The sequence below is a fragment of the Tasmannia lanceolata genome, unplaced genomic scaffold, assembly GCF_043159265.1.
Source record: "Tasmannia lanceolata isolate RefF3 unplaced genomic scaffold, GAP_Taslan_0.1 ptg000005l, whole genome shotgun sequence".
NCBI classification, from domain to species: Eukaryota; Viridiplantae; Streptophyta; class Magnoliopsida; order Canellales; family Winteraceae; genus Tasmannia; species Tasmannia lanceolata.
Window position 1 is genome coordinate 19,024,145 of NW_027518682.1, and position 16,552 is coordinate 19,040,696.

The following is a 16,552-nucleotide window of genomic DNA, read 5'->3' on the forward strand; positions in this document are numbered from 1 at the left end:
AATGATATTTCCACACCCTTTCAGAAGACAAGCAAATTAGGGCGAAAATTTCTGGAAAAAGGGAGTGGAAATATAGTTATTATTGTAAGTGGCACAATAGGGAAGCCTGTTAGTGTCATCCCTACTCCCTAGGATGGGTGTGTCTTCATAGCAGCTCTCGTGAAATATTTCTTTAAGAAGTGAGTCTACCTTGTGATGGGCCAACGTAGTTTCCTACCGGTTCCATTAGTAGTTATCTAGCCCAATTTATATTATGTGGGGTCCACCCTTGACGATTATACTAGAGAAATGGGGACAGTTGTTTGGAGATCCACCATTCGTTTGCTGGGTATTTCAAATATGGATCATAGATTAAAAAAAATCTCATGCTTGAGAAAATCCTAACCCTTTGATTTGTCAGTATTTAAGGGGGATGATGTTAATAGTCTGATCGGATGGTTTAAATGTGGACTACTTTTCAAGTATTATGCTGACTTTTGCAAGGACACATTGAATGATTAGGATCGTTAGATCGTAGTAAATTTGGGTACATATATTACAGTTTATGGTGGCCCCATTAATCAGATGAATTTGTCGAGATAATATCAATGCCTCAATTGTGAATCGTGATCTTGTCCGTAGTTAGATAACGTTGGCCCATCACAAGTTCAGCCTAGGGGTGTAAACGAGCCGAGCCGAGCCGAGCTTGGCCAGGCTCGCGAGCGGCTCCCGACTCTTACCGAGCTCGGGTTATATTATGTTCACACCCCTCATCTTCCCTGGACAGCCCTACTAGTGTAATTTGACTACTTTTTTTACACTATGGGGGGTGGTCCTAGTAACAAATGGGGTTCCAAAAATGAAGTGACATATTTTGCCCCCCCCTTTCACTCCCTAGACAACCCTTTTAATGTATAAATTAATATATAATATATATTTAAATATATTAAATTCTTAACGAGCCGAGCCTGGCCTAAATTAGGCTCGGCTCGTTAAGGATTCGAGCCGAGCTCGAGCGAGCCCGAGCCAAAATTGACACCCTTAGTTCAGCCTATTGGCATTGGTCTGACTCTAATCTGATGATTCTAAACCTTTGACTAATCATGATGAAAAAGAAGTCTTTTGAGCAATTGAATTTTGCATGCATTAATCTTACGAACAAGATCTTGATTCAATTAATATCGAAATTAGATAAACCAGGTCACCTTGTGAAGACCTATCAGATCAATGGTACCCATCTCCAAGCACAAACGTTGTATGTACAATGATCTATCATCATTAATTTTTGTTCATCAATACAAGATCGTCTTGCTAATCTATAGAAGACACTCCATCCCTTTCTTATAGATTGTGGCATGAGGTTATTATATGTTGGGACAAATTGGCATAATGTATAATCAAATTATGGAAATACAAATGATCAAACTAGGAAATGCAAAATGAAGTTATAATGACGTATAGAAATAAGAATTGGGCAAGCAAAGCCAATTAAAACTTTACCTTAATTAAAGACTTTTATTTCCGCACTGAAGCAGGTGAGGTGACTACATAGAAATAAGGATCAATTACCAATGGGGGACAAAAATTAGGTGGAATTATCAGCACGACCCATGCTTTTCAGAAATTATCAACGAGGGCCAAAAGAGGTCTTGTCATTAAAAGCTAGACAAAAATGCCATTTTCTTAAGCAACACGTTTTGCTTTTCCACTTTTCCCTCTTCTCTCTTCTTTCCCTTTTTTTTTTTTTTACTTTTTCATTTTCAACTCTGTTTTTTTACCTTACCAGTCATCTTCTTCATCATTTAGCCACTATTGGAGGTGGGAAAACTCGAAAAATTTGAAACGTGAGTTCATTCCCATCTATCTCTCAATATCTAGGTTTTATTTTTCATTTGTTTTCGGGTTTTGCATTTCTCCTTCTCCCTTTCAATGGAGGATGAGGAAGACAAATCGTACGGTAGAAAGAAAAAAACGTGAAAATGAACGAGTGAAAAAAAACAGGAAGTAAAAACGTGTTCATAAGGGACTTGATAAGCCCATTCGAAATTTGATAACCCCATTTTGATACTGGATAACCCCAACTCCAGAGACTTGAAAAACCCCCTTCCAAAACTCCAGTACCCTTGGGCAATTTTAAGGGACTTGATAAGCCCATTCATAAATTGTTAACCCCATTTTGATACTAGATAACCCCAATCCCAAATACTTGAAAACCCCTTTCCTAAACTCTAGTGCCCTCGGCCAATTTTCAGGGACTTGATAAGCCCATTTGGAAATTAGTAACCCCATTTTGATACTTGATAACCCCAATCCTAGAGACTTGAAAACCCTCTTCCAAAACTCCAGTACCTTCGGCCAATTTTCAAGGACTTGATAAGCCCATTCAGAAATTGGTAACCCCATTTTTTATACTAGATAACCCCAATTCCATAGACTTGAAAACCCCCTTCCAAAACTCGAGTACCCTTAGCCAATTTTCAGGGACTTGATCACCCCATTCGGAAATTAGTAACCCCATTTTTTATACTAGATAACCCCATTCCTAGAGACTTGAAAACCCTCTTCCAAAACTCCAGTACTCTCGGCCAATTTTCAAGCACTTGATAAGCCCATTCGGAAATTGGTAAACCTATTTTTGAGAGTTACTAACCCCCTTTCAGAGAGTTGATAAACCACTTCTGCTACAAAACCCCCTGCTTACAGCAACTCTTCTAATGGCATTACAATTCTGCTCATGATAGAAATAACTAAAGAAATGGATGTTGTTTTCATTAAATGTGCTTCATGTATTACATCTCAATTTGTACATTACAAAAAAAAATAAAAAATTAAGTAAATCAAAAAATGTGTAGCCATCCATTCATGTATTACATCAACTTTTTCTTATACAACCACTTGTCTTCCAAAAAAGTGAGTGAAGCCATCCATGCATTATCTCCAGAACTCACCCTAAAAAAAAAAGCTTAAACCCTAAACAAGATAAATCAGAAACAGATGAATGAAAAATAGTGCAAAACCCTAAAAAAAAAACCTAAATATAAAGAGATAGATGGTAAGAACTCAACATTCAAGTTTTGCCAACAACAATGGTGGCTGAACAAGGAGGAAGATGACTGGTAGGGTAAAAAATAAAAAAGGTGATAATGGAAAAGTAAAAGAAGAGGGAAGAAGGAAAAACCAAGGTCAAAACGTGTTGTAAATGCCAAAGGGCATTTTCGTCCAGCTTTTACTGACAAGACCTCTTTTGTCCCCCATTGATAATTTTTGAAAAGCATGGGTCCTGTTGATAATTTTGCCTAATGTTTGTCCCCCATTGGTAATTGGTCCTAGAAATAATGTCCTGATGATAAAATGCCCACAACTATCGATCTAGGACTGCACTTCAAGTTCAATAGCTAGAGAGCGCTTATTCTCGAACTCAGATCCTAAAGAAACGAGGGAAGAACTCAATCCTGGACTGGAAACGATGAATCTTTATTATAAGCAGCCTCGACCAAGGTAGTCATGGGCTCTAGGAAGACAGAAACCCTAGATCATTCTCTAAGGGGCCGTTTGGATACCTCATATTTTGTATTAGGATTTGGAATTGAGTTTTGAATACAAATTGAATAGACCCGCCAGTTCATGTTGAGGGAGACAGAGAGGGAAGGGGGTACTTCTTACTGGAGGGAAGAGTTTGAGGAGCAAAGAGGGTGAATGAAAATGCCAGATCTGTGAATTTCCAATTACTTATTTCCACAGCATATTTGGAAACTTGATTTTTTTTCACTGTCACTCACTGATTTGGAAACCAAGGATCCTGATCCAAATCACAGTGCAAAAAGGGCTGCAAATGTGAGAAATCCAAATCAAAATCTTCTCGGCATCCAAACGGGCCATAACAATATTTTGAAATTAATGAGATCATAAGCCTTCTTTTGTAGAAAATAAAAAGACACCAAGGCTCCCTTAGCCTTCAAATTACACTTTTATTTAAAATAAGTGTTTTTTTAATAGTGAAAACATCTTGTCATGTAATAAGTGTCTTTTAAACCAAAACCACTCTTTTTATTTTTGAAAATTGACAAATATATTCATACCAGCAAAATTACAATGGGGACCAGTAGTCCCACTAGGTTTATATAGTAAGAATTATAGGGTCCAACCCCGGTTCAGATCCGTCCTCCACGGCTCCCAATCCAGCCCTAGATCCTGCCTCCACAACCCTAAATCTAGCCACAACGAAAAAGCCGTAGTCCAGATCTGGCGTCCACAGTTCCCGATTCGGCCTCCGCGGCTCATCTTTTTCCACCCATGGGAGAAACGGTAAAAAGATGGTTAGCAATGGGGAGAGAGAGGGAAACGAGCGAGAAAGAGGGAGAACGAGAGAGAGAGAGAGAGAGAGAGAGAGAGAGAGAGAGAGAGAGAGAGAGAGAGAGAGAAGACGAGAGGGAGAAACCGCCTCCCTCCCTAGGCCGACGCCCTAAGGAGGGAGCATGCCCTAGGGAGGGAGCTTTTTTAATCGCCCTTTTTTTCGCTCGGAAGGTAGGCACGAGCTACTCTTTTTATATTTTATAATTTAACATTAATATGTTGTGAAAATATCAAACAATATAATTAGAAGAGAAATTATACGATGAATGGGCTATAATTAAACGCATAAAAGTGGTATAATAGAAGTACCCACCCTTGATATTTGATCTAACAGCAGCTCCTCAAAAAGTGAGCTGTTGTTGGATCAAATGTCAAGGATGGGATGCAGCTTCTCAAAAAGTGAGTTGTTGGTGGATAAAAATCATGGATGGGGTGATGAGTACGTGTTTATATACCCACTAATCATATAAATTCTCATAAATAGAATTATTTTTCTTTGTTTTTCTAAAAAACTGAGTTTTATTTTTCCATTTCAAGAATGCCCTTACTACCGAATGCTATGAGACAATGACATGGAATTTGTCAAAATAAAACAAAGGCCATGTTTGGCAACTATGTAATTTTATAATAGAATATTAGCTTTCACAATGACAAGGAATGGCGCGCGACTGAGAGGGACAGGACTTGAGAGGGTGAGAAGTGGCTGAAAAACATGTCCAAAAAACCCCCTTACTCAAAAAATTGTTTTTTCACCAGTTTTTTAACCACTTCTCAGCCTCTTTTCAGTCATGCCCTCTCAAGTCACTCTCACTCCTGCCCTCCCTGTTCCTCTTCACCGTGGGGTAAACTGATATTCCATGGAAAAGAATTTCATAGGCACGGAACAAGACCAATGGGAAATGATATTTTCGACCTCACTTGATTTTATTTTTTGAAAGTGAAGAAAAGACTAACACAGGTAGTTTGAAATTCAGCTAATTTTAGGAAAAACAAACAAGATAGGGTGAGAATAGAGGAATTCTAAGGCAGCTGTGATGCCCAAATTGTCTTGATGACCAAACCGGGAAATGATATTCAACCCCAAGCCCACACCCACACACACACACACACGCACGCACACGTTGATGGATAAAATCCCTCCTTTAACGTTATCCGTTAACTTTTAAAGGTAAGGAAAAACGTTAAAGGGGAATTTTGTTAGAGAAATAATTCTGTATCTGTTGGAAAGAAAAAGCAGTAACCAGTTTGCTTCAAGGCGCGAAATCGCTTTCCTTAAGACAGATTTCGCCCCCACTAGAAGTGTGCAAAGGGGATCCGCGAACTGCCTCCAAGATACAATGAAGCCAGTAGGAATGTCCTACTAATTTGACGACGCTATGCACAAGCGGAGTCAAATCCGAAATGCCCTTAGAATCTTACAAGCCTGAGAGAATCAGTCTAATTTCTGTTACTGCAGTATAACAGTAATTAGATAAACAATAAGAAAATAGTTTAGTAAAACGAATTTTGGTGGGAGCAAGAAAGAGAGTATAATGCACTAGAAGTCTTAAGAATTTATCCAGAAATGGGTAAATTCGATTGTACTTTGAAATGGTTGGGTTCTGCAACTTTTATAGAGCCTCTGGTGTCTTGTTGTCTTGTCTTTTCAGTGTGAAAAGCACCCCTGTATAGAGTCTTTCCAGATCGGTTTGAATTCTGGCCGTTAGATCGCGCCCATACGCGATTCAACGAACCAGATCAATCCTAGAGAGTCTGTTGGGATATTTAAATTCCCGTCCCCCCATCTAACCGTTAGATGATCCATCTATGGTACAGATCGCACCCCTTAGATCCTTGACCGTTGGGAAGGGACACAACCCAATGGCGAAGTGCAAAGTGCGCCTAAAAAAGCGCCAATAAAGCGCCACTATGCGCCCTATAGCCCATTGCCCACGCCGCGCGTGCGTGTGCGCGTGCGCGTGCGCGAACGGTGCGTTGCACCGTCCCGCGGGTCCAACCATGGGTTCAACCCAATGTGCAATCAAACAAGTAATAGAAAAGTGTAGTGTTTTATAAGCCATTCTCTTTCTTTTCTCTCATCCGATTTGGGACTATCTTTTCAACTACATTACACTATTCTCTTTCTCTTGCAAAAAGCAACTATTTCCAAAGAAAAGTTTTTCTTTTTCCAAAACACACTTAAAGAAAATATTTTCCAAAAATTGTTTTGACCAAAAACACTTGATTTTGAAAAATCTTTAACAATTTTTTCTCCGTCAAGGGGGTTTTGTGTGTGCGTGTGGGGGGTGGGGGCGCTGTTTGCTTTAGATTTTGAGTAAAAACTGATTATTGGACTAAAAATGAAGGCTCTGTTTGTTTAGTTTAATTTTGTGACCAATACTAGGTTTTGGACTCACAATCAGTTTTCAAAATCCAAAACAAAGAAGGTAAATGTAAATTTGAGTCCAATAATCAGCTTTGGACTCAAAATCAATTCTCAAAATCCAGAACAAACAGAGCCTTACTTGTCCCCACTTCAGGGTCTGTATCTGTACATGATCAGATCCGTCGGTCTTAATGATGATTTCACATACATGTCCGCTTGTGGCACTCAAAATTGGATTTTGTTATGGATCTTGAAAGTAGATTTCCGTACGGATTTTGTTACTAAGAAACTCGTTGGCCTCGCTCGGACCACATCTATGTGATCCCATCATGCACCTTGAGAACCCTTCATAAATAGAATCGAAGTCTTTGATTTTTGTAGTTCTTTCTCTTACACATGGTATGTCTGATGGCATGGGACCAAGACCACGTGTGTCGTACGGTGAATCCGTGATGTTCTAAATTTTAACGGTCTTGATTAATCTTGCGGGCATACTGTTTGCTAACAAAGGCTAAGCATCGATGAATGTACGTGAAAACACGGATGGCTATTTAAGGCATGATTTTCAGCTCTAGTACAAGGAGAATTGAAGGATATAGAGAAATGCATTGTAATAAGAAGGAAGATAAATGCATTTAATCACCATTAAAAGCCCCTTTCAAAGTCAATGGAGTTGGTAGAACGAAGGGGAATCTTAAATTTGAGAACTATTTAAAGCAACATAAATGGATTACTATTTCCAGAGGTAAAATCAAGGAAGTAAATATTTACATTTATTTCCCATGTTATTTATGGCTATGTATCTTGATATTTTTTGGAAATATAACAAGCCAAAGTTCCTCAGTCAATGCATGATCTCTAATTTTCTTCACTCCATGTGATGAACCAAATGGGCAGGTCCCTTTTTACACTCTAAGGCTCTTTCCTTTTTGAAATTGCCATTTCCCTCTTGGAGGGATCAAATGCTTCCTTTAAGCCCAAGAAAAAACGTAATGCCTTCGCGCTCCCCCCTGGGCTTACCTGATGCACGTGGTTTACAGGTGATTGCGCGTATCCGGAAGGAAATAGTCCTACTCTACAAAGTGGGGTGGGGACACCCTACGTCATAAAAAAAAAAAAAAAAAAAAAAAACTTAATGCCTTTTTATTAGTGGTATGCACATTAATTTCATTTAATAACTAGACGAATGGCTGATGTTAAAAAGAGGACCTAAGGCAATATATATTTATGACTTTTAATTATCAATCCCTAGGTTTTCTGTCATAGTTGGTTGTGGGTTTTGAATGTTGGGGTGATCACAGCATTGTGGTGTAAATGATTGTGAATGGTTTTTGGATTGGATTTTCAACTGTTGCAAAATGATTAAATGCTCTATAACCCTCGATCAAGGTCCAATGGGAAGGGAAAAAAAGTTCTTGCATTATAAGGTCGTTATATGATAGATGACCATATAGTTTTTGCATAAAATTGCCACAGAAGACCATATACTTTCTCCCAAATCAGTTTGCCTTTGTGAAGGGTAGGTTCATATCTGAAGACATTAGTCTTGCCCATCGGTTACTCACCGAATGAATATGAAATACTTTGGTGGATCCATTGTCGGGACAAATTGGTATGACGAAAGATCAAATTATAAATGATGCAAATGATCAAGTGGGGAAATAGATGGTGAATATCGGATAAAAATTAAAGAAAGATAATCAATATATAATGGCTACTGATATTGGCACTACCATGTTTTGTCTATGGGACAAAATCTATCACTGTATCTTTTCTTCTTAATCGGCTGCTGAGACCTTTTTGGGAATTGTAATAGACTACGGCTGCTTAAATAATAAAGCACCATGAGTTCTTCTTATGAGCTTCTTGTGAGCTGGGATCACATGGCTATTCCTTGCTAACATCTATGAGCTTCTTGAGAGCAGGTTCTTTGTACCGTGGCCGAACGAGGGAAGGATTCTATGGAAGCTTGTGTTGGTGGCCACTTTGTGGGTCCTTTGGAAAGAGGAGAACACTCGTACGTTTAAGAATGTAGAAAGAAGTTCGTTCTCTTGTTATTCAAGGATTGTAGCATTAGTCATTTTATGGGTTGAAGTCCTCCCCAACTTTAGCTTGTATACGTCCACAGATATTAGATGATTAGACGCTGCTGGAAGGAGATATGCCATGATAGGGAGCATCAGGAGATTGTCACTCCTAGATGGAAATCCCCTGACCCTAGTTGGTTTTAGTTAAACTTTGATGGCTCTAGCCTGGGTAATCCAGGGCTGGCATTAGAGGGGTTCTTAAAGTGTCATCAAGTGGGAGTTCTCTGGACCGATTGGTAACAAGGACACAAATGAGACTGAAGTTAGAGTGATCCTCCAAGGTATTAGATTGATGGAAGGTAGAGACCTGGATCGTCATAAATATTTTTATTTCTTCATTAATGCAGGTGGCTACTTGAAAATAAAGCCCCCATGGTACAATGCCCAATAATATGGATCAGGGACTGAACTCCAAGTTCAATAACGAACCAGTATGCTGGTACTTAGATGGAACAAAAAGGAGATAAAGTATAAATGATTAAATAACACCATTTTCAACGGCCAAAGCTTTTGGAGTAATTGGTTGTTTCATATGGAAGGAGAGCTATCTTCAACAACTTATGCTTTTGGAGTAATTGGTTGTTTCATATGGTAGGAGAGCTATAACCTTACGGTAGGTCCCGAGTTCAAGCCCTAACAACTCCTCCGTATTAAAAATCCACGATTAAGGCCAACCGAGAAGATGAGTTACATGTGTCACATATATGGCCAACCCAAAAGAGGGCCCACATGTATTGGGGATTGTTGAAGGATAAAAGGACCCAACCCACATGTGCCACCTGTATGGCCAACTCAAAAGTGAGGCCACACGTGAGGGGGAGTTTGAAGTATAAAAAGATTAAAATAACGCAAATCTAAAAGCTTAAGCTTTTGCAGTAAATGATTGTTTGACATGGTACCAGGGCAAAGGTCCTGATTTCAAAACTCAAAAGTAGGAGTGGCCAGAATCGAACCAGAACCGAAGAACCGAACCGGAACCGAAGAACCGAACCGGAACCGAAGTGTAAAAAAATATTTTTGGTCCGGTTCGGTTCCACTGATGAAGAACCGAAAAATTTCGGTTCGGTTCCGGGTCTAATGTTCTCGGTTCGGTTCCGGAACCGAAGAACCGAACTTTGAATATATATATATATATATATATATATATATATATATATATATTTTTTATATTTCTATTATACATATACTTAATAATATAAATTACTTATAATATTAATAAGTAATAGTTAATACTATTCTTATAATAAGAAAGTAACTTATATTATAACTTTAATTAAAAGTTTTTATAAATTATAATTAATAATTAATAATTACCCATTAGAACCGAAGAACCGAACCGATTATGTTCGGTCCGGTTCGGTTCGGTCCTACTGTGTAGTACGGTTCGGTTCGGTTCTTACGGTTCATGGAACCGAGAACCGAGAACCGAAAAAAAAATGAACCGAGAACCGAGAACCGAACCGGTTGGCCACCCCTACTCAAAAGACACTATTTATTTTTCCATATTCACTTCTACAACTCTTTATGCCTTTCATTTATTTGAATAGGACGCTAATTCCGATTAGGACCCGGATTCGAGCTGGGGGATAGGATGCCGATTCCAAGCTCTTCACTGGAAAGAAAAGTTGACCGTAACACTAAATTCGGATGAAAAAACGAAGGCATATTCCCCATAAAAGCTAGGGCTGGCAATTTCACCCGAAAAAGCGGGGATCCGCCCCACCCCGCCCTGTTTGGGGAGGGGATTCCCCGATTTGAAAGGGAAAGGGGAAGGGGATGGAGTTGTCCCCGCCCCGCTAATCAATGCCATTTTTTTGTAAATTTTTAAGTGTTTTTTTAAAGGAAAACTACTAGAAACTCTGTGGATCGGCTACAAGATTCCCCAAAACATAAACTTAGCTTGTCTTTTCCTTTTAATTAGCTTCTGAGAGCATTTTGGGAACTATAATAACCTTTTCACAGATGTTGAAATAATAAAGACAAGCTGAGAGCCTGAGACGCTGAGTGTATGCAATTATCAAAAAATCGTAGTGCCAACAGAATTTTAGGGTTGGATTGCAGGTTTTAATTTTCAACAAGAAAAATTTAGCTACTAGAAATTTGTTTCATGTCAGCACTAGACTGAATTGCAGCTAAAGAAATAAGTCATTTGTTGATTTTGTTCTCTTCTCCATTCTCATTTCTCATGCTCATCTGGGGGTTAACATGCTATACAGAATGAACTAATGAACATTATTTTGCGTGTGTGAGCGCCCACTTATGGACTTTTAAAGTTCATTGTGACTACTGAAATAGTTACTTTTTGCACATTGGCTGCCTGTTAATGAAGGTAATCCTGGTGCTCATTTCCTATTTATCATTCCATAATTTATGCAGAAAATTGCTGAAAGATGAGGTCCTGTTGTTATTTATGTTTGTTGTCTCATCCATGCATTTCTGATTTTGTCCATCTGTTTGTTGATCACATGAATAGAATCATAGCATTCATCACAATATTGTCTGTAATGGACGTAGAAGAAAGAAGCTCTGTTTGCTGGTTTGGTTGGGTTCCAAAGAGGGGGCGGGGCGGGGATTTTGTCCCCGAAGGATGCGGGGAGGGGAAGGGGAAGGGGAAGGGGAAGGGGATTAGATATTCCCCGCGGGGAGGGGAGGGAGATTCCCCACCATCCCCGCAGAGGGGAAGGGGAAGGGGAGGGGGGAAATTCCCCGCAGAGGGGAAGGGGAAGGGGACCCCAACATCCGGCCCGACCCGCCCCGTTGCCACCCCTAATAAAAGCATGGAAACGGAATCTCGCATTCTCATGCTTTACCTCACAGGGGGCCTTTTGGACATGTTCCAGTTATAGAGCTATGAAAGTGATTAGCGACCACACGCAGTTAAACGTCTAAACGGTCTCTGCATAAATGGAAAAGATACTATTGCCCGGCTGCTGTCTTTAGACTCCTTTGAACCTTGGCACTGAAAAACATGGCATTTGATATGGATTTAAAAAAGAAGAGAACAGCAATGAATAAGAACTAGGTGACTAAGGTGACATCAGAAGTTGTATATCTTGGCGTATTCAGCTCTTCGTCCTAACCCTAGTTTGGCAAGTTTATTCTACTTTGATGCGTATTGTGGTCATTTTAAATGTTTAATTTTGGGGTGGTGATAAATAAGGATGTCAATTTTGGCTCGGGCTCGGAGGTTCGCTCGAGCTTGGCTCGAAAAAAGCTCGGCTCAAGCTCGGCTCGAATCCTTAACGAGCCGAGCCGAGCCCAATTTAGGCCAGGCTCGGCTCTGCTCGTTAAGAATTTAATATATTTAAATATATATATTATATATTAATTTATACATCAAAAGGGTTGTCCAGGGAGTGAAAAGGGGGGGGGGGCAAAATATGTCACTTCATTTTTGGAACCCCATTTGTTACTAGGACCACCCCCCATAGCGTAAAAAAAGTAGTCAAATTACACTAGTAGGGCTGTCCAGGGAAGATGAGGGGTGTGAACATAATATAACCCGAGCTTGGTAAGGCTCGCGAGCCTGGCCGAGCCTGACCGAGCCGAGCCGAGCCCGAGCCGAGCTTTTGAGCTTAACGAGCCGAGCCGAGCCTGGCCAAGCTCGGCTCGGCTCGGCTCGTTTACACCCCTAGTGATAAATTCACCCCACAGAGGATAAATTCAACCCGCTTCACAGTTTTCGCAGGTACACTTGCACTGAATGAATGGTCTAGATCTTTGAACAAGATGACCACAATAAAAAGTGTATTCTTTTTTTAAGAGAATTTATATGGTGTAAACCAGTACAGTCCAGTATTTTTCTAAAAGTACTGTACGAGCCACACCATGGGATGATCCAAACCGTCCAATTGATGGGCCACCGGGTAAATAGGTTGTACCCAAACAATCATTTCCATAGCATGATGCTAGCCCTCCGATCTATAGAGGAAATGCAATTATGGAAACCATTATAGATCGGAGCGGTAGGATTATCCATGGGAAATATTTTTGGGCACAACCTATATATGTGTTGCCCCATCAAATTGAAGGTTTGAATCATCCTATGGTGTGGCCCACACAATGCTTTTCAAAAAATACTAGACTATATGGGCTTACACAACATAAAAACTCCTTTTTAAAAAGTCACTTGGGTCAGTTTGTTCTCGAAGATAAAAACCGTTCATTTGTTGTGACCGAAAGTACTCAGGCCACGCCCAAAAATCATCTCCATATGATCATCCTAACTCTTTGAAGCATAGAGGTTTTTAGATGAGCTGTTCTCATATTAGATTGGAGGGTTAGGATCATCCGATGGAGATGATTTTTGGGGCACAACCTATTTACGTTGATGCTCAACAATTGAAAGGTTTGGATCTTCAAACAACCTATTTACGTTGAGGCTCAACAATTGAATGGTGATCCTATATTTTTAAAAATACAATGTAGCCCACCTTGTTAGAAGATCCAAACTATTTACTTGTTTTGTTGGGCCTCAATTTTTCTAGATTGTGCCAAAAAATCATCTCCATTGGATGATCTAACCCTCTACTTTGTAGATAAACTATACCATGTAGAAATCTCTATAGATAGAAGTGTTAGGATCATCCAATGGAGTTGATTTTCGTGAGACGACATAATTATGTTGGGGCCTAACAACTAAACGGTTTACATCTTTGACGAGGTAGGCCAAACTTTATTATAAAAAACAATATGAGCACCTATGTACATAAACCATATGACTCATATTTATTAGAAAAATTATTGCCGTCCATGTTATTCCAATATCCAAGTTTATTAGAAAAATCATTGCAGTTCATGCTATCCAATATCCAAAATTTTCATTTGATGGGCAGTAATGTAAAGATGTAAATAGGTCTCTCCCAAAAACCATCTCCATATGATGATCCTAACTCTCCGATCTGCAGAGGCTGATCGGAGGGTTCGGATCATCTTCATAAGATGATCCGAACTCCCCTATCCATAGGATGATTTAAAATCAATTGTCTGAAAGATTTCAGGCACAAAAAAGATCATCTTTTTCACTTTCCTTTCCATCCGTGAGTAGACAACCAAATTGAGAAATGTCCAAGAAATCCAAACAATTTGTCTGAATTATTCAAATTCCATAAACCGGCTTAGAATAAGAAAAAATAGTTTCAAGTAAATTTATGTTGTAAAGTGGTAGTGTCCCCTTGTTATTTACCATTTGATCTCTTCCACAGCAAGAGGTGGAAATGACAAATACAAGTGACGGCAAAACAACATTTCACAATCAGAGATTCAGAACGGAATCCATTCCTCTCAGGTCTCGCCGTCCCAAAGCTCCTCCAGGGACTTGTAAGGCCCGTTGACAGAGACAAATCCCTCTCCATCACACCCCCTTCCCTGCGGAATCGAACCCATCAGATCCAACTCTTCCTCGCTGAAACCCCAATCGAAGATTTGCAGGTTCTCTTTCATCCTCCCCTCGTTGAAGCTCTTCACCACCAAACTCGCCCCTTGTTCGAAAACCCATCTCAAAGAAACCTTCAAAAGAGCCTCCACATTAATAAATCACCGAATTACAACTCAAAAGAGGAGGAAGCGACAGGTGTTTGTGTTAATGCCTGAACGAACTGAAAAAGAAGAAGACATTTTTTTAAGTACCTGAGCAACAGTCTTCCCTTTAGCCTCTGCAATCCTTTTTAGTATCTCACACTCCATAACTCCGTTACTACCCCATGGCATTCCTTTCGCTCCTAATGGAGAGTAAGCTGTCACGTGGATACCCTTTTCAGCACAAAACTTCATCAATTTTTGCTGCTGCCAAAGAGGGTGCATTTCCACCTTTTACACACATAGAAAAAAAAAAAAACAGCCTTATTTATAGAGGATTTTACTAGTAGTTTACATAAAAAAGATATGATAAACATGAGCTTAACTGCCTATAACCACTTGTGTTTGAAATTTAATGATCATATTTCTAGATTTGATCTAATACATTCTAACACTTTGTAACCATCATTATCTACCCATGTCAATGGGAAAAAAAAAATCAAATGTAGACTCACCTGATTGAGGGCGGGAGGTATCTTAGCCGTAGAGAGTAATAGGTCTAACTTCTTGCAAGAGAAGTTGCTGACACCAATAGACTTTACAAGGCCGAGTCTGTGACACTCCTCCATGGCTTCCCATGTAGACTTAAAATCCATGGGGAGAAGGTCCTCCTTGTTAAGGGGTATTTTGAATTCCCCTGGCTTGGAACTCAAGGGCCAATGGATGAGGTAGAGATCGATGTATTCCAGTTGTAGATTCCTACACCAATTACAAGGGTTTCACTGAGTTATAACATCAAAAGCGTAGTTTAAAAACTCAACGCCACTAATGAGTGATTGAGTCACTAGATAATAGCTCCTTTCCTGTTGGCATATGCAGCTTTTTTATGAGTAGTGCTAAATTAAAGGGAGCCATTCATGAAAAGATGCCCCCATTGGTTGAAACTTCAAAGTCACCATAGTGTATTCATTACCCCACCGAAAAATGTGAAAGTCAAAAGCATTAAATATTCAGTTTAGTATTCCTCTTTGAGATTGACACGATGGATTTGTGATCAACCATCTCATCTTGACTAAGGAAAAGGACTATGATCCATTTTACATGTTTCTTATGTGATCGGTGATCGGAGGTTACTTGGTAGATGGCAACTTAGAAAGACTTAAAAGAAAAGTGGTGATGTGATTTAGTGAATCAAGACTGTTATTTAGGCCTGGTTTGGAATGCAAGAAAAACATTTCTGATATTTGGGGAATTTTTTTTCTTTCCATTTTTTATTTAGAGGAAAAATATATGATTATGGTTAGTTTAGCAGGATGTTATCATAAATTGATGTTCCCTCTATGTAAATATTGAATAGGGCTGGTTCAACTTAGATACAAGTAGAAAATTTTAGAGACACTATCCCTTCCAAACTTTTCCAAAAAATTCCTGCAATCCAAACAGGGCCTAAAGAAAATGATCCCCTCAAAAATTTCTCTTCTCCTTTTCATACTTTCACGGGTTTTTGGCGAGCCAACTCAAATGGTTTTTGAGTTGACTCAGCGAGTTTTACTACTATAATAAAAAAGAAAGAAGGAAAGTGTAAAATGGTACATCTGAATTACTTGAGAGTCAATTGGAGGGCTGGGAGGACAAGGTGGGGGTGGGCATCACTGCACCATAGCTTGGAGGTGATGAAGAGTTCTTGTCTAGATTGGATTAGGCCTCGACGGAGGGCTTCTGCTACGGCTTCTCCGAGGGGTTGCTCCGAGTTATAGATGGAGGCCGAGTCAAAGTGTCGATATCCGAGTTGGATGGCACCGAGAATCGCTTCTTTCTTAGCTTCGGATCCAGGGGAAGGGTATACTGCTGTGCCCATGCCTATGCAGGGCATGGTTGCAGAGCCCGAGCTCAAGATCACCTTTGGTATGCTTTCCATCTTTCTCTTGTGAATTTTATTTTGACAAACCCCCTCCTTATATAGACCAGATATCACCTACATAGCCCAATTCACAAATTAACGTTCCCGTTGACGTATTTAAAAAGTAGGTGTAAGTCAGTGTCAATCTAAGTACTTCTAACTACTATATATATAAAGGCAAAATAATGGGTTAAGTTCTTCCACCCTTTGCCGTTTTTTCCGCTTGTGTCCTACTGCCATAATTCCAATTGCATCCCACATGTAAGGGCATTTGTGTCATTTGCCATTATTTCCGCTTGTGTCACACCTTTTGATTTGCACGTCAACATTACTCTTTTACCATTAACACCT

General features: G+C 39.6%; 1 protein-coding gene across 1 annotated transcript; it reads right to left on the minus strand.

Moving 5' to 3' along the window:
• Positions 1–13,907: 13,907 nt before the first annotated feature.
• LOC143876787 (non-functional NADPH-dependent codeinone reductase 2-like) lies at positions 13,908–16,290 on the minus strand. The gene is made up of 4 exons (XM_077378478.1): positions 15,906–16,290; positions 14,817–15,060; positions 14,413–14,592; positions 13,908–14,292 (listed from the first exon to the last, which is right to left on the minus strand). The coding sequence occupies exons 1-4, from the start codon at positions 16,217–16,219 to the stop codon at positions 14,068–14,070; spliced, it is 963 nt and encodes a 320-aa protein (XP_077234593.1). The 5' UTR covers positions 16,220–16,290; the 3' UTR covers positions 13,908–14,067.
• Between the last annotated feature and the right edge of the window lie 262 nt (positions 16,291–16,552).

Bases quoted from the DNA above. Each gene is read 5' to 3' on its own strand.
- LOC143876787 (XM_077378478.1), bottom strand. From the start codon at position 16,219: ATGGAAAGCATACCAAAGGTGATCTTGAGCTCGGGCTCTGCAACCATG. The intron at 14,593-14,816 runs GTGAGTCTACAT...TGTGTGTAAAAG, and splicing joins TACCTCCCGCCCTCAATCAG to GTGGAAATGCACCCTCTTTG. The intron at 14,293-14,412 runs GTACTTAAAAAA...GCTCTTTTGAAG, and splicing joins AAGGGAAGACTGTTGCTCAG to GTTTCTTTGAGATGGGTTTT.